Below are 18,808 nucleotides of genomic sequence, written 5' to 3'. Positions count from 1 at the left end.
CCTAAAACCCTTCAACTTGCGATCGTAACACATAGCGCATCCTACTGCTACTATATCAGTTACGCGACATAAGTAGTTACAGCCTTAACCCAAAACAGGCGTAACTCCTTACCATCCACAGTTAGGACTTTTCAGACAAAGGTCGTGCAATCAAAGAGTTGGTTGACTGATGGCATGGATGTTACTTAACCTAATACCCTGGATGTTTGGACAGACAAGGAGACATTTGGCTCCCTGGGTTGTTGGACCTGGCGCTAGAGTGTCATGGACAGCATCACTGCCCGTATGAGGTAACTGGTGAGGTAACCTAAATCCCTTTCAAGCTTAAACAATGAACTTTTGATTGTAGCAAAGCATTTGATTAATTCTTTGGGAATCTTTACTAAAAACTTCAAGATTTTTCTTTAAATGGCCAAAATTATATATAAAAGACTCTTTGCTAGTCAAGTCTTCCTTTATCAAATACCAACCATAATGATTGAAAAAGACAGAGAGCAGTGCTGTTTAAAATATTTACTAGCAGCTTTGACTATAAAGAAAAACTATTATATAAAGTAGTAATGTTTTTGTCTGAAGCTTAAGATCTCAATAACTACTTACTGAACCGATTTGGTTATCTATTCTAGGAAAGCTTCACTTAGGTCGTATAATGATTATAAACTATTTTATTTCAAGTCGTGGAATGGTTTTAAGCTCTTTTTATCTCCCCTTTGAATGCATAGCCACTAGATGCTAGGGGCGTAGCCGCTAGTAATCTAGTAAGGTAACAACAGAAGGAATTAGATACTTATATGGATGCTACGCTTCTTAAAAGAGGATAAAAATATTTTTTTCTCAATTATTTATTAAACATAACAAAATAAAAAATTAGATTTCAAGTTCCTTCAACAAAATTTCCATTTCTTCCTTTGATTTACACTCCATTATCTTCTTGTAGTAATACCTGAAAATAAACAATTTATGTATAATAGGATAATAAGTTGGAAGGAATTTTAATGTTAGGCGGAGATTTGAAAACTGCATCATATTTTAAGGATTTTTTTTATAAAATTCGTTTTTTGTATAATTCTTTATCTAAAAGCGGAAATACAATTTAAGTTTATTAATTTTGACATCTGTGATTGGTGGATTGAAAACTATCTGCGCTCTGATTGGAGAAGCTTAAGTGTCGTACATTATTCACCCAATTAGAGCGCAGGTAGTTTCTAATCCACCTATTTTATTGGTCACAATTAATTAACTTAAATTGTATTTCCGCTTTTAGATAAAGAATTATACAAAAAACGAATTTTATAAAAAAAAATTAAATCCTTAAAATTTGATGCAGATTTCAAATCTCCCCCTAACATTAAAATTTCTTCTAACTTGTATATCCTAATATATAATGCAAATTAGAACGATATCTGTCCGCCTGCAGGAAGTAAGGGGACACTGGGCTGTTTATTACACTAGTCCCAAAAAAATTGTACTAATGTTTTCTTATTCGTTGGCCTAACAACTTTGGGTACTTTAATTGATATGTTGGAAATTTTGTTGAGTGTTCCAACGTTTCAGCCACTAAGTTAACGCTACCGAAGGGGTAATTTTGTGTACCCTCATTAGGGATGTAGATCAATTTATCGGCCATTTCCTTTTCCGTCTATCTGTACGGATAAAGTTAAAAATCTCTCTGTAAGTACACAATCCAAAATTACAAAATCTACAAGTTTTCATAGGGAATTTGGAAATTCAAATTGGACCCTTTCCCTCATGATAAACGGGCGGGTGGTTCGTCTGTAGAAAAACTTAATATTGACAAGAAAATTTATTTAAAAAAACGTATTAAAGCAAAACTGGAGCATTTTTTTGCAAAGGCATAAGCTATAGTTTAGACAACAAGTAAAAAGTCAAAGCAGTGAATTTTCTGCAGGCTTCCTTTAAAAAGCAAAAATAAGTAAAATGCTCTTAACAAATCAAAATGTTCTTAATTATAGACCATTTCATATATATAGTATATACATTTGGTTATAATTAAGAACACTTTGACTTTAAAGGATCATTTGACTACAACCCAACATCCAATTCTACGAAATTACGCGAAAAAAATGGTCATCTTTGTTACCTGTACTGGGTTGCATTCAGGTTATGATTGCGTAAACTTTGTTCCTTGTCGGCTTTACTGGGACTCAGCATCCTGTGTGCACGGTACATCAGCAAGCTCTCCGCACTCCCAGCAGTCCTATCAGAAAACCCTTTCAGCCGATTGGCAAGATATCTTGAGGGCACCCAGCGCAGAGCGTAGAACCAATCATTTGATTCCTGATAAAAAAAGGGGTAAACAGAAAAATCAATTGAAATAGAATAAAATAATTAACCAGGGCTAAGAAGAAGCAGCAACCTACCCAAGTTACGTAAAAAGGGTAGTTTGAATACCTAATAATCAAGAGTTTAATTTTAAAGCTCCATGTTAGCAAGCTAAAGTGACGACAATTTTTCCCCTGTCGTAATATCCACGTATGTTTAACATCCATTTACAATATTTATAGGAACAAAGGGGGTCTCAATAAGTCCAACTGTTCTTAATTATGGACCATTTCATATAGGTATATACATTTGGTTATAGTTAAAGACACTTTGACTTAATAAGAGCATTTGACTACAACCCAACACCCAACTTAACAGAAATACGCGAAAAAATGACCCTCTTTGTACTTGATAACTCGTTTATTGGAAAGTTTGTTCATCCAATAGGAGCTGATAGGGTAAAGGGGGCGGAAGGAGGGAATCGTTATTTTAGCCCGCTGCAAGTTTCACTTTAGCAAGTGTGGAAATCATTAAAATCTGGTGTAGGATCCAAGTAATAATATATCCATTATTTTGTAATTTGATTAAAAATCAAAAAATGAAAACCTAATTTGGTCTATTCGGATTGCAAAATGGGGAGGTAGGTTGTGTTAAAACTATGTAAAGGTGTGAGTTTTAAGGCTTGAAAACGGCAGTAAATATAAATATAAAATATATATATAAATCTTTTTGTCTATGGTTCTATTCAATAAGTAATACACATATTTAGTGAATATTATCGTTCTACTACTGTTTTTTCTGTTTTTAAGCCTTAAAACTCACACCTTTTTATTTAATTTTAGCACAACCTACTTCCACCTTTGTATTTATTTTCTTGTTATTTTTTAAATTTCTTCACCTTGAGGTCATTCATGATAGCCAGACATGTATCAATATTGAGAGGTGCCTGCAGTCCCACAACTTGTCTCATTGGAAACCTTGCGTGCCGAATTTTCAATTTCTTTGCCGTTGTCAGGGTCAATGGTGATCTGAAATTGATAATAGTTATTTATCGGATCGTTTTATTAACAGCTTTCCGCGGATATAAAATGTACAATTATAAGATTAACACTGGTTTTGTTAGCCCCGAGATACCGAAGGCAAGGGCGGATATTAATCGGTTTCGAAGTAAAAAAGACAGTACTGAAAATATTTGCACCAATTTTTCCCCCTTCTTGGGGGAAATAACTAGGGGGGTGGGGGGAGGGGGGAATATATTTTTCCTGCTGGGAAAAAAATTAATCTTGTGCAGAAATACACCATTGTATGAACTACAAATATGCATTTTTTACGCAAATACTTAGATAAAAATATTTTCAAGAACACATTATGTGCGATGAAAAAAAAAGATAGATTAGCGATTAACAACGTTTCAAAAATAATATACTTACGATTTACAGGTATCAATAATGCCTCCAATCACATAAATATCATCAGGGTTGAAGTTAACCAGGTCATTTCTGGAATCTGGAGACAGGTAAACAAGCCTAGTAATAGAAAATAATAGAATTAGTGGTTGAAACGTTTAAACACTCAACTTAACAAACCGGCCAATCAAAATTCAAGCTGCTAAAGTTGTTAAGCCAACGAATAAGAAGACGTTATTATAAAACTTTGGGGACTAGTAGTATAAACAGCTCAATGTCTCCTCCTTCCCTGAAATAACTCACTATAAATGATTATTATGGTTTTAAAACAAACAAAAATAATCTAAATTATTTGCTTATTATTCTAAACTTATTAAAGGAGTATTTGCACGAAATGCATAGGTATAAACTTAGTGAACCGCATTTTTTTTATGTTTAATGGTTTAAACTACACCCATCAGGCATTTACTTGAAAGAATTCAAATATGACTGTCTTGTTTCACAGCTAAGTTAAAACAAAGTAAAATATTTATTTTTTTTGAGGGGGGGAGAATCGACCAACCTCCTTTTTAAATTATTATTTTAAAAAGAATTTTGGGGATGGGAGTTTTATCTTAGGCGATTTCTCTTAGAAGGGTGGTGATACTTCACCTCTAAATAGCTATAAATCTTCCCAGGAACTATGCAAAGCTACATTGTAAAGGAAAACCATATCGGTTCAGTGGTTGGCGAAATCCACACCCAGACAAGCAGAGATTCTGTTACTGATAAGAAATCTACCTGTCACGTGGAAACATGTCTAGATGTGATTCTGACGTCAGGTTGAACGGAGCTACTTCTTTCTTGTCAAGGAGGTCACTCATGAACTTTGGTGTTAAATCCTCTTGAACATCTGTTATGTGCAGCTGGAAGGGGGTCTACAATAATACAAAATAAATAAAAAAAAATCTGTGTTTTAAAATTCTGTAGATTTCATTTAGTGGTTGAAACGTTTGGACGTTAACTAAATAAAGCAACCAATCAAATTTCAATAAAAGTCCCCTAGGTTGTTAAGCCAACGAATAAGGAAAAGTTATTATAAAAATTTGGGGGAATGATGTAATAACCAGCCCAATGTCCCCTCCCTCCCTGTAATGTGACACATATTTACCTTAGCCTCTCTATTCGTCATAGCTGAATTCCTGATTTCACAAAGCAAACTTCTGTAGCGTTGTCGATCAAGCCGATACTTTCTACAACACAATACAACTATTTAAACACACTTAAGGCATCTAAAGGCACCTTTTTTATATCTATTTTAAATATCTAATTTGTTAAATAGTTTGTATATATTGAGATTAGCTGTTTTTTTCATGTTTCTACGATACTGGCGCCGCCTTGCGGAAATATTTCAATATTCTTTTTACATTTATCGGCGATTTCTCTTGGAAGGGTGGTGACACCCTCCCCCCAATTAGTTATAACCTTTTCAGGACCTTTGATAAGCTACCCTGTCAAGGAGAACCATTTGATTTCGGTTCAGTGGTTAGCGATATCATTCAAGAAAACCCATTACGTACCTATCGTAGATTGATAGATTGAAAAACATAAAAAGTTGTATTAATTTTGAAAACTAACTTGCCCTGTATGTGAAAAATCAATGACGAGAGGAATTCCCCACTCATGATGCTCTCTGGCTACTTTCCAATCCAGGGCGCTGTTTATCCTCTGCTTGTTGTGTCTCAGGAATATTGTGTTGTGCCACAGTCCATAAAAAATTTCTGCTTCATCAGATTTCTCCTTATACTCTTCATACTGTTTGGGAAGATCAAATGCCTAAAACAAAAATATTTCAACATGTAATTTTTTACAATGAATTTTATACTATGCCAGGGATCTAAAGGTATAAGACCATGGCCGATAAATTGATATACATCCCCAATGATGATACACAAAATTACCCCTTCTGCAGATTAAAATTTTTGAAACGTTTTAACACTTAACTTAATGAACCAACCAATCAAATTAACTAAAGTCCCAAGATGTTTAGCCAACGAATGAGAAAACTTTATTATATATCTTTGGGGACTAGTGTAATAATCAGCCCATTGTCCTCTCTCTCTCTGATTTTACATAAAACATATGTATTTAGAAAAAAAAATTATGTCTGTATTGCAAAAGATATATGTATTGAAATGGTATCTACCATTTTGAGAATTAAGATGCATAATCCGTTAGGTATAATATTTTTTATTCAAAAATATGTTTAGATTAATTCAATCAATTTGATGGCCCTAGTGGATTTACAAAAGTGTCTCGTCCTACTCCATGACTAATAAGGTCCAAACACTAAGAAACAATGCCTCCACACACACACACACACACACACACACACACACAAAAACACACACACACACACAACACATAAATATCATTATATTGGTTTTATTTACCTTTTGCCTTTTCTTCATTTCTTCAAACAAATTTGTTAATTCCTTTTTCAACATATAAGTCATTAATTTAGTCCTGAAAGAATAGATTATGATTATAAATAAAATTAAAATCTATGATATGGTATAGAAGAGAACTGAATAAAATCTACACCTACTGTTCCAAGCGATAAAATACGCAGGGGCCGTGATTCAGCAAATTAATTCCATTTGAAATTTCTGAAAATATGTATATTTCCGTGGCGTAATGTTAGCGTTAAACTTGTTTTGTTCTGTAACTAAATGGAAGTGGGTAAGAAGGGAAGGGAGGTTGAGAAGAAGTGGGTTGTGGGGAAATTTTCACTTGGAATTGTTTGTCAGAATTGTAAGCCAAAAAAAATGACATTTATTTTTTTTAATACAACCATGGTAGGTACCTAAAACTTAATTTTTAAAAGGGAAGCTTTTCTATAATTAGGGTCGGTCCGTCCCTCCGTCTGGAACAGATAGCTTTTTGCGTTACACATGTATATTCTGTTTTTTGGTTCTGAAATTCTACGTGTTAATGTTTGTTTGTCTTCCCGTTTTAGAACTTCACTTTTGTGGATGTTGTCATCCTTATTTAGTTGATATAACTATATTAAACATAAACCTAGTATATTCACCAAAAAATACTTAGGTTTACTGCTAGAAGGTGCTTAAAATCACTTGCTCTAGTTCGTGCATAGTCCCCTTTACTTTATTACCTAGCAGGTGATGATTCTAGTTCGGACATGTTGATAACATTTTGTTCATTGTACTGATACGGAACTATTTCTCCATCCTGCCGCATCACAGGGGTGTATATTCTGTATGGGACACCCTGCTAAAGGGGAGGGGGATTAAAATATGTAGAGGGGGAAAAAATAAACAGAACTAACATTTTTCCATTTTTTCCACCTTCTTGGGGGAAAAACTAGGGGGGAGGGGAAATAAATAATTTTTTTGGCAGGGGAAAAAAAGATGTGAAGAATATACACCCCTGCCGCATCATTTCGTGCTCCATCAGAAATATTTTTATTCTTTTCTGAGCTTCCTCATCCTCAATTTTCTTTAGGTACATTTATATGAATTATTTATTAGGTATTTAAAATTAATATACCCAAGAGACATAATGTCTAAATCAGCCAATAGAATACTAAAAAAAGGAAAATTAAAGACATCTCATTGGTTGAAAATTTTTTTCAGATCTTGGTACGTAAGAGCATATTTAGTACGCATTATGAGTCAGCTATAATTTGTCACATATCTTAGGATAAAGCTTTTCTTAGGTAAACTAATTCGTGTAAAAATTTCTTTCTTCGTATAATGCGAAGCATATGACAAAATATATATATATATATTAAGTATAGTAAAATATAATAAGTTAATTATGAATAGTTGAATAAAAGGCTTTCTAAAACTTATGTCATTGAAATTAATATTTTAATATTTTACTTAAGATCATAAATCATTGTATACACAAAAATTAGATTAAACTAATAGATGGAGAAAGGGTTAAATGACTGTATGCCCCCACCCCGTGAACCATATGCTGACTTTCAATTAGGTCAACGAATACCAGCCAAGAGTGTCATAAATAATTAATAACACAACCAAGTCGCTACAAAAGAGCAGAAAGCAAATTGCTAGCAGACGAAAAAGGTCCCCAAGACAGGAGCCAGGTAGTTGTCTGTGTTTGTACATTTAAACTTCTTACATTCATTAAGCAAAACATTTATTAGATATAACAAAATCTCCAAATCAACAGGTTTATCTCTTAATGAAAGATCTTTTCTTAATCTTCGTTTGTCTTACCTCTTAATATGTTACCTAAGCTTCTTTGTATGGATGTTGACATCCTTGTATCGACTAGTTTTTTTATAGGCTTATTTAAATAGTAACACTTACCTAGGAAACTTTTAAATCCTAACATGGGTGTAATACATTACGGCGGGTTGGTATTCTATTTATTTAAATTAGGGATGGCAACCCGTCAAATTTTTGGACCAGATTGGATTCTTATAAGAATTCGTCCTAAAATTAATGTTCTTGGTGCTCTCTATAAATCACTTCCTAGAATCGAACCAGATTTTAAAAGATATTATACATAATAATGCTAATAACAAGTATTAAAAAACTCAAGACGCTAATTTTAGCCTACCAATTAAGAATCCGAATTCGCTATTAAAAAACGGATTCCAAAATTGGGCGGATTCCGGATTCGGATTGCCAACCCTAATTTAAAGATTAAATAATTCATTCCTCGGTAATTTCAGGGTCTAGCTGAAGTGGATTAGCATAAATTTCGTCTTGTTTTAAGATCTCCTCCAAACTGGGAGCTCCAACGACAAGAGAATGGAGGTAGGGCATACGCGTTCTGTAGTCATGCAGAGAAATAACTGTTCTCCATTCATCTGCAATAAATAATAATTAAACATTGTCATTGTAAAATTAAGGAAGGAAGGGGACAATAGGCTGTTTAATACACTAGTCCCAAAAGTTTTTTTTAATAACTTTTGTCTTTTTCTTATTTGTTGGCTTAACAACTTTGGGGACTTTCACAAGATTTTGATAGGTTGGTTTATTAAGTTGACTGTCCAGCGTTTCAACCATTAATTATAGTCTACAGAAGGGGTAATTTTGTGTATAGTCATTGGGGATGTACATCCTTTTATCGGTCATTGTCTTATCCCTTTAGATCCCTTATTATATTACATTCTAAAAAAAGGATACAGAATACGTAGATATTGTAACAGGGAATTTTTTTCATTTATTTAGGTTGCTAATATAGTTCCTCCGTGGTCAGGGGACGGTATTCAATTGGATACAGGGTGTTTCAGAGAAAACTGCGTTTTCAAGATTTGGGAAACAACCATTAGGAGTACAAAAAAATAATTATATGTCCATAAATCTATAAAAATATACATCGAATTTGTTGTAGGTGTTTTTTAATATCTCTTAAAACAACAGCGCATTTTAGAGCCCAAAGAATTTAAAAAGTGTGTGTGTTATTGTATTCCTAAAGAATTTTATGCTATAACGTTAAATTAAAATCTTTTTTTTTACTTGAAAACAACATTTTAACATCATCAAAATATTCTAGGTAATAGTTACATTTAAAACTTAATTTAAAATGCCTTGTTTTTAAACAAAAAATCAGTAGGTATTCATTTTGCTTGGATTTTAGTTCTTAGTATTAAAATTCTTCATATTCGTTCCTCGCCCCTCCCCCTTTATTCTCTTAATCTCTTAATTTTGATTGACAGATTATAAGAGATCATCTTATAAAACATGAGTAATTAAAGAAAACGCACTTTTTACCAACAATTTCAAACCATGATAACTTGCTTATTTTTAAAGATATTTAAATGAAATTAAAAGTGACTTGTTTTATTTGTCAATGCACACAGTATTAATAGAGATTATTTTTCTAAAAATGACTTTGCCATAGAGAAATTGAAAGAACTAATTTCTGAAGAACCTAAAAAGGTCTTTGCATGGAGCCAAAAATGAAAATATGTAAAAAATTTCATAAGGGGACATTGATTCAACCTTTTACTACTTTGATATTGTACTTTTGAAACAATATGTTGCAAAATATACAAGTTATTTCAATCTAATTGATATCTCATATTCAACATCAAGCATTTTTCCCCTACATGTACCAATCAGTACATCAGCATTTTTAGAGATATCAAAAAACACCTTAAGTAAATCCAATGTACATTTTTACATAGAATATGGACCTATAATCCTTTTTTCATATTCCTTCAGGTTGTTTCTCAAAACCGGAAAACGCAGTTTATTTTGAAACACCGTGTAGTCATGAGCGGAGTTGGGAGGAAGAGTTTATCAGGCTATGCTAGAATCTCTATATCCATATTGTTACAAAATCCTTCCAACCAGTTTAACTCACCAATAGACAAAGATGGCGGAATATAATACTTGATTCCTTTTCTCGTCTCCATATGTTCTATATCCACAATTGTCTAAATATAAACATATTATTAGTTTAAATTCAAAAAGGTTTAATTACAATTCAGGGGTGAATATTCTGCAAATTCGACCCGGCTGAGGGAGGGGGGGAATATGTGGTTGGGGGGGAAAAAATGTAAAAATTAAGAGGACTGAAAGCATTTTTTTCTATTTTCTCTCCTCTTTGGTGAAAAAAAAAAAATATGTGAAAGGGGGTATAATATGAATAAAAATAAAAAGTTCTGAAAATATTTTTCCATTTTATACCCTTCCTTGCTGGAAAAAAAACTAGGAGGGGAAAAAAAATAAAAAATTTGCAGCAGGAGTAAAAAATGAATCTTGTGCAGAAATTAGAATACACCCCTGTTACAATTTAGAAACGAAATGTGTACAGCTGAATGATAACTTAAGTGTATATAATAATTGATATAAGTATAAAGATAAGCAATTCATTTAAGATTTGGTTATTTTATAAATCTTACTAATTCTGTTGATAGTTATTTACCTAGTCAATTATTTTTTTAATAGTAAAAATTATTAAAATTAACATTTATTCACATACATAAACAAAACATGTACCTAATTTTTTTGTTAGTCTGAAAGCTATATTTACTCTTAAGTTTTAAAATGTAATTTAAACATTATAATACCTCTCGTAATAATAATTTTTGGTGGGGTCTCCCCTCCAAAATCTGTTCTTCCAATTCAGGAGTCATCGTGGTAGACAGAAGTTTCATACTATCCTTGTATTTTTGTCTAAACATTAAAATAGTATGATGTAGGTATTAGAGATAGCCAGGGATTAGGGAATGTAATTCATACAAACAATTCTAAGTGAAAATTTCCCCACAACCCCCTTCCTTTATTTCTACCCCTTCTTACCCACTTCCCTTTAGCTATATAAAACAAGTTTTACGCTAACTCTACGCCAACAAAATATCTAATTTTCGGCAATTTCAAATGGAATTAATTGGCTGAATCACAGTCCCTGTGGAGAGTGGATAATAACAATCACCTAATGCGAAAAAAACGGGTTTTTAATCTATAATTGCTAAAAATTTGAATTGCCAGAAAATCTGGGATGATATAAGGGGTGTATATTCTGCATGGTTGACCCTGCTAAAGGGGGGGGGGGGGGATAACAAATATGTGGTTGGGGGAAAAAATGAATCTTGAGCAGAATATACACCCCTGTAATATAATCAAGAATTAAAGGTGTAACCATTTGGGGTTATCACTAAAACTATAAGCGTAAGAATCTACTGCTGCTGCTTTGCCAGGTGCATCAGGCTGAACACTTCTATTTTTTTCCCTAAAGATTCCACTATCTAAAAATGACTTTTCGTAAGTTTTGCCTTATTGAATTCAATCGAATTTGTAATTTCTAGGCTTCGCTATTTATGGATGTTTCCTTGTCTTTAAAAAGTCTTACATTTGTTCAGGAGTATAGTGTTCCTTTTCAAAGATTCTATCTTCTAAAGAATCTTCCCCGGCTTCCAATTTAGGTCTGTCAAATTAGGTTCCTCAATTTAATTTAAAGTTTAAGATACCTAGGTATTAAAATTAATAAACATCTGAATTAAATGGAAAAAATAAGTGATAAGTAAAAAGTAATTTTAGCCGATTTAACTCTGAAATCTGTTTATTTCTATGATATTCACGCTAAGTAATTCAATCAAACTAAAGAAAAAGTTTAGGTAGACTTAAATAGGACAATCTTCTGGTGTAATGAAAACAACAAAATAGTGATTCCTTTCAGAGAGAGAGGGGACAATGGGTTGTCTATTACACTAGTCCCTAAACTTTCCCTACTCGTTAGCTTAATAATTTTAGAGGCTGTAGTGAATTTTGATTGGTTGGTTAATTAATTCGAGTGTGCAACCGTTTTAACCACTAATTTTAATATACAGAAGGGGCAATTTTGTGTATCATCATTTGTACATCAATTTATAGCATTGTCTGATCCCTGGGTTCAGATATTTTTATTTAAATTATTGAGAACCTTCCTGATAACATTAAATAAATCAAATTCGTTTTCAAATTTCCTTCTGTAAGTTTTTTGATTCTCATATTGACGAGGTGGTCTCTTTTCATATTTTGACGATTTTGTAACTTTAATTGACCGGAGATGATCAAAAAGACCATCATCTGCAACTTTAGAATTGGGCTTGGAGTTCACTTTTTTATGCACCAACCTACATATTATCTGATTTTGAAGATCACAACGAGTTAATCTCAAAAATTGTGAAGATAATCTTTCCGGCGATTGTAGAACATTAAAATGTCTGCTAACGGGTATAAAATTGCGCAGCATTTTCATTAAATTATCTGAAAATAAATATATCTATCTGGTACTTTTTCAACAACAAATTTTTATGTGATACAATTATAAAATTGATCTGATTTTTGGAATACTGATTCCTAACACAACAAAGTACAATATTATGAGCGAAGCATCTCCATAATTAAGTCCTTAAAAAGTTGGTATGTCCTGAACATTATCCTGTATTTAAGCAGTTTTCAACAAATTTACTAACAATTTTGTTTCGATTTTATATTTTTAATCTGATTTTTCAGTTCTGACACTCTACAAGTGTTAATGTTCGTTTGTTCTACCGTTTCAGGGCTTCGCTTTTATGGATGTTGTCATACTTGTTTTAACTAGTAACAATATCAATATTTGCCTCCTCCTTGTGTTGGCATTTTAATCTGTGTTTATTCATAATTGACCAGAGTCTAAATTTCTTTGAGCAAATATTACACGAGTAAGCCATTCTTCCGGTGTGAATTGTTCTGTGTTCACTAAGATTGGATGCCGCTGCAAAACTTTTGCTACAGAATTCACATGTGTACGGACGATCACCTGTATGAACCCTGAAACATTTTTTAATTAAAAATTTTGCTCATTTTTCTGATACTAGCGGCTACGCTCCTAGCATCTAGGAGCTGTGTAGAATGTAGACGAAGGAGCAAGAAAAGAAGAAATATACCTAGTCTAAAATCAAACTTGGATAAAAGAATCAAATAGTCTAAAACCACCCAGGGAACTATATGAAGCTTCCCTAAAAAGGAGAACTAAATCTGCTCAGTAGTTATTAAGACCTTAAGCTTTAGACAAACAAAACTTACTGCATTATTTTACAGGATTAAAATGAATGGGTAGGTATCTTTCCTTTATTATAGCTAAAATAAAATTTTTAAAGGTAGAAATCATTTTTTTCAGATAAAAAAATCATTTAAATATCTAAACTATTTTACCTCTTACCTCGTGTGTCGTTTCAAAACTTTCTTTGTGGTAAATTTCTTTTTACACAATTCACATTCAAAGCATCTTTCTTTGGGACTCTTGACAGTATTCTTATTAATAGGAAGGTTTATTTGTGAAAGATGATCCATTGGATTGATATTATCACAAATGTGACTGTTGATCGCTTCAGAATCAGCTATTAATGTGGAACAGTTGCTGCATTTGTACAGAGGTGCTTCATCACTTATATTTATAACAACATTCTTTAAGTCTAATCTATTGTCTGCTATTATCTGTGTTGTGTTTGATGTTAGCGATCTACCGATACCAAAATAAAATTCTGTCTGCGACAGGAGCTTCTGCTTCAAGGTTTGGTTGATTTCCTCCATGTCCTGTTCATCACCTATGGCTACATCGAGCAGGTTGTCCGGAGGAGAGCTGGGCAGCGGAGGAAACTCAACAGGTAGACTTGAATACTCTTCTGTCAGGGAGGAACAAAGTATATTGCTCGAACAGGATTTGGTTACATTCTTGGATCTTTTACTGTTGTGAAGCAATAAAGATTCATAAACTTGGGTTTTGGGTAAGTTTATTTTGGTTTTCTTAGCAGGACTAAAATCATCAATTTTAGATTTACTTATTTTCGATGTTTCTTTTTTATGCCTGTCTAGATAAGATATTTCTGTAATTTTTGCTTGTTCTTGGGGTACATTTTGAAAAAGTCGAACAGGAAGTTTTAGGTCATGTGAGGATATATGGAAGCTTACTTGGGACAAGGTATGAGTTGTGTTATTATCCAAGTGAATATTTGTATTATTACACTTCTCAGCAGTTTGACTTTGATGAACTGATTCCTCAAACTGTTCAAGTTCATCAGTAACGTCAGTAATCATACTTTCTTCCCTCATTGAGTCCTGTGTGCTTTCATTTAACATCAACTGATGATCAGAATCTTGAAAGTCAAGGTTATCATCACCATTTTCTGTAGAATTTATAATACTAAGTTTGGATTCCTGTCCATTTTGTAATTGTAATTGTATTTGACTTGATTTATTTAAATTTGTCTGCTGATCCTGTTCTGTTACACAAACATTCTGGTCCAGAGTCGTCACACTTGTTTCATCTCCATCCACTTCGATGACAACTATTTTATCACTAAATTCTTCAATGCCATCTCCATCCTCTGTGACTATTTGGAAAGTTTGTATGCTGTGCACTTGATGTTCGTGGTCTTTGAGATCTGAAGAATCTTTCAATATCATGTTGCAATTGTCATAACCACAAACATATTCCCTGAAATGTTGAAGTTCATAAATATGAAATTAAAATCCAATTTAAAAATAAATCATCTCAAAAAACGCCAATCTTAGAAAAAGCCTATCCAAATACGCATTTCTTTGGGTCAGATGAAAATGTCCAAAATCAGCCCACCCTATCGTGCATAGTTCTCATTTAAATAAATGTGCATACTAAAAATAAAATGTAAAACCTGATTGTCAAATGTTTCATATTAATATGCTTGTTGAGGGCAGAGGCTGCGCCGAATGTTTGAGGACAGTGAGGGCAGTTGAGAGGCCGGAGTTTACCAACAGAGTGACAGTTACGTTGATGGCTGCAGATTGAACTGTACTTACTAAAAATAAAATAAGTTGAGTGTCACAACCAATATGGTTAATTTTCGGTTGGTATTAACTAAAATCAGTTACAAGAATGGAGAGTTTTTAGGGTGAGGTAATAACGAGGAGCTCATGAGACAGCGTGTCGAGTTATAAGATGTTTGACTGTTAAGCTTGAGCTAGCTATAATAGCCATATAAATTGTCTTAAGTTTTAACTCTAGGTAAGAAACATTGGCTAATCAAACAAGAAGGAAACATAAAAAAAAAGATTTTACTGAAGCCTGTCATCAGCCAAATGATATGATGCCCTAGTTGCTATACTAAATATACTAAAAATATCTGCAAACAATCAACTGAGCCTTAATAATACTACGTCAAGGAACGTTAAAACGATAATGCTCTCTAAAATTTTAGACTTATTGTTTCGGTGATTAAAACTTTCATGAAGATAGACACCAAGTTACTTTAATCAACAGAATGTCTGCTTGTTTATATTTTTGCAAGTTTTTAAACTAATGACTAACCCAAGTATCTAAAGGGATAAGACAATGGCCGATAAATTATAGTACAGTCCCAATGATGATACACAAAATTACCCTTTCTGAAGATTAAAATTAGCGGTTGAAACGTGTGTACACCAACTGATCAAAATTCAATAAAAGTCCCAAAGTTGTTAAACCAACAAATACGAAAACGTTATTATGAAACTTGGGGACAGCCCAATATGTCCCCTCTCTCCCTGTGACTTACCTATATGTGGCGCCACACTCTCCACACACTAGTGGTGATGTAAACTTGTTCTCATGAACAGATTTTCTATGGTCATCAAGTTTTTCTTGGGTCACAAACATTTTATTACAATTTGGATGCTCACAACCAAACTTGCGCTCACTTTTAGCCATGTGGACCAACGAATGCTCTTTTAGCTTAAACCTAATATAAGTAAAATATATTAAAATTATTAATTTTCAATTTTTTAAAATGCGAAAATCAGTCAAGGAGTCCACAATTGGGATATTTGAAGTTAGATAATTGAACTACTGATAGAATTATATAATCTAAAGGTTACGCTACTAGAGGCCTCTAGGGCAACTTTTATTTAAGTTTTAAAAAAATGGGGGGCATTTTTTTCTAGGGGCGATTTCTCTTAGGAGGTTCGGTGAACCCTATCCCAAAATAGTTAAAAATCTAACCTTGGCCTATGAGAAGCTTCCCTGCAAAGGAGAACCATGTCGGTACTGCAGTTAGCGAGATATTAAGGTACACAAGACAGACTGACATCCTGTTAGATTGTTTAGTGTTTACCTATGTGTGAATTGTTTATTGCAGACATCACAAGAATAAACAAATGTTTCAGCCGAAGCGTGAACAGTTTTCATGTGTCGCCAGTACGCTGTCTCATAATAATACTTGTTGCAGATATCACATCTTCTTTCTTTTATACCCTGTAAACAAAGCAACTATTACTTTATATTAATTGTGGGACGTCGTAATTCTTTTGAGGGTGGGAGGCGACAATGGGCTGTTTATTACACTAGTCCCCAAAGAATTATAATAAAGTCTTCTTATCTACAGAATGGGTATTTTTGTGTATCATCATTGGGGATGTACATCAATTTATCGGCTATTGTCCTATCATTTTAGATCCCTGATTTTTATACTATAGGCCCAAATTTAAAATGATAAAGAGAATCTTTAGCTAATCCATTAAATTATGACAGAGGAAAAATTGTCGCCATTGTAGGTTGCTAACATGGACAATGGACGACATCGTTCATTTATTAGGAGGGAAGGGGATGTGGTATTGGGGGTGGATGGGGAAGTCGTTATTTTAGCCAGCTACGAGTTTCACTTTATTAGAGTTATTTTTGTTACATACCTTATGTCTATTTATATGCTCCTCATAGCTGGCTTTACGTGTGAACCCTTTGTTGCAAAGCTGGCAGGACCACGGTAACCTTGATCCTTCATGGTCTCGTAAAATATGTACTGTCAGAGATTCCTAAAAATAAAAAGAAATAAATCATATTCCACAATGATAAAAGAGAGCATGAAATGATTTACACCAATAATTATATAAAATATTTTAGATTGATTTGTCAAGCGCTTTGATAATAATAAAAACAAGGATGACAGCATCCATGAAAGCGAAGCTCTAATATCAGAAGGAGGGACAAACGAACAATAAGTCTTGTAGAGCGTCAGAACTTAATAAGCAGAACATTAATTTGTAAGTTTATTCATAAATATGATGCAAAATTGCGTAAATTCAGGAAGCAGTAAAAGAACATACTTTCATTTTCGAATTCGATTATAAAGATGCTTCTCTTATAATATTGTACCTTGTTGTTCTAGCAATCATTATTCCGAAAAAAGGATAATTTAAACAAACAAATTTTGTTGTCAAAAACTAACTTGTTTTAAATGGAAGTACAGACTTTCTGGTAACGATTATAGTTGATAGGTACGCTTCCTAAATCGTACCTAATTTTTTTAGGAATCAGCATGCATAGTTTGAAATCGATAGGACAGTTTAACATGTCTAAGAAAGTATTACCTTAGATCTGAATAGTTTGTTGCAAACCTGGCACTCGACACTAGCAGCTGTAGGCAAGCCTGACTTGCACAACAAATTATGCGATTTAAAATCACATTTCCTATCAAATTCTTCATGGCACAGTGCACATTTGTACAGTACAAGAGATGGAATATTATTGGATTGCTGGAGAACTTTCTTTACAGTCATATGTTTGTCTTCAATGTGCTGAACTATATTTGAGATGTATTTTGATGTATAAGAACATTTTTTACAATGTATGTTATCTGTCTGAATAGAGAAAAAGAATATATTTTAACTTTGTTTGGTATTACTAGGTAATAACCATAGAAAGGGGAAATTTCATAAAAAGATGTTAGTATTCGTGGAATATTGTATGTAATAAGATGCTATACATGATTTTCCAGAATGGCTGAGAACCAGTTCTTATCCTGCGGATATTAATCGGTTTCGAAACCATTATTCTTTTTTTTAACAAACAGCCTATGAATCAATATCTATGATGATCAAAAAAAGCAGAGTAAAAGTTTATTTTTTCTTTTAAATACCTACCGAACAAATAATCTACACTTTGACAAGATGAAAGTAACATTTTGAGGATTAATACGAAAATTAATAATAAGTATCAATTCCTGTTGAACATTCTTCTTTGAACTAATCCTATTTTAATAATTTAAACTAAAAATATTATTTCATTTTCCTTTGTAGATAAATTCTTCAACGAAAATTCAAGTTTAGATTCTTTCTCCTCCACCTCAACTAAGAAGCTTTTCAGAGAAGCATAAGAGATGTAACATTCACTGCCAACGAATAGTAAATGTTCGCTTGGATGAAAATTTTCCTCGATACACAGCCTGTGTTTAATAATATTTTATACTTTTATGCTAAGCCTGATGTTTTTACTATTAAGACGTTGAAGAGTAAATATTTTCATGGATCTAAAGGGAAAAGACAATGCCAGATAAATTGATGTACATAACCAATGATGATACACAATATTACCTATTTTGTACATTAAAATTAGTAGTTGAAACGTTTGAACACCCAAATTAATGAATCAACCAATCAAAATTCACTGAAGTCCCCTAAGTTGTTAAGCTAACGAATCAGAAAACGTTATTATAACTTTGGGGACTAGTGAAAAAAAAACCAGTGTCCCCTTTCTCTCTGAAATATTTTGCCTTCTACTGTGCTTTCCCTATCATAGTGATTAATACTATACTTGCGGTACTACCCTAACCCAGAGATGGCATAAAAAAAACCACTTGTTTTTAAACCAAAAAAACCAAGCTT

At 33.0% G+C, this 18,808-nt stretch overlaps 2 protein-coding genes across 5 annotated transcripts; both read right to left on the bottom strand.

Annotated features, from left to right (window-relative positions):
• Positions 1–649: 649 nt before the first annotated feature.
• Positions 650–12,721, bottom strand: LOC145316460 (uncharacterized). The gene is made up of 15 exons (XM_080156975.1): positions 12,103–12,721; positions 11,526–11,603; positions 10,744–10,849; positions 10,035–10,107; positions 8,383–8,532; positions 7,130–7,189; positions 6,844–6,931; positions 6,122–6,194; positions 5,307–5,504; positions 4,840–4,917; positions 4,470–4,606; positions 3,714–3,809; positions 3,182–3,311; positions 2,102–2,298; positions 650–943 (listed from the first exon to the last, which is right to left on the bottom strand). Exons 1-15 carry the CDS (start codon positions 12,411–12,413, stop codon positions 868–870), a joined length of 1,851 nt encoding a protein of 616 aa, XP_080013101.1. The 5' UTR covers positions 12,414–12,721; the 3' UTR covers positions 650–867.
• LOC145316459 (uncharacterized) lies at positions 12,421–18,419 on the bottom strand. Of its 4 annotated transcripts, none has more exons than XM_080156972.1 (8): positions 17,516–18,419; positions 16,838–16,960; positions 16,264–16,403; positions 15,709–15,891; positions 14,830–14,973; positions 13,359–14,633; positions 12,710–12,967; positions 12,421–12,596 (listed from the first exon to the last, which is right to left on the bottom strand). In XM_080156972.1, exons 1-7 carry the CDS (start codon positions 17,702–17,704, stop codon positions 12,751–12,753), a joined length of 2,271 nt encoding a protein of 756 aa, XP_080013098.1. In that variant the 5' UTR covers positions 17,705–18,419; the 3' UTR covers positions 12,421–12,596; positions 12,710–12,750. The 4 variants fall into 4 exon arrangements, with proteins under 4 accessions (XP_080013098.1, XP_080013099.1, XP_080013100.1 ...); XM_080156973.1 differs by having other exon boundaries at positions 12,421–12,565; XM_080156974.1 differs by having other exon boundaries at positions 12,421–12,514.
• Positions 18,420–18,808: the final 389 nt, after the last annotated feature.

Source organism: Acartia tonsa, chromosome 4 (genome assembly GCF_053477335.1).
Source record: "Acartia tonsa isolate MP-2025a chromosome 4, ASM5347733v1, whole genome shotgun sequence".
Classification (NCBI taxonomy): domain Eukaryota; kingdom Metazoa; phylum Arthropoda; class Copepoda; order Calanoida; family Acartiidae; genus Acartia; species Acartia tonsa.
The sequence above is the reverse complement of the archived record's forward strand: the minus strand, read 5'-3'. Positions and strand labels throughout refer to the sequence as shown.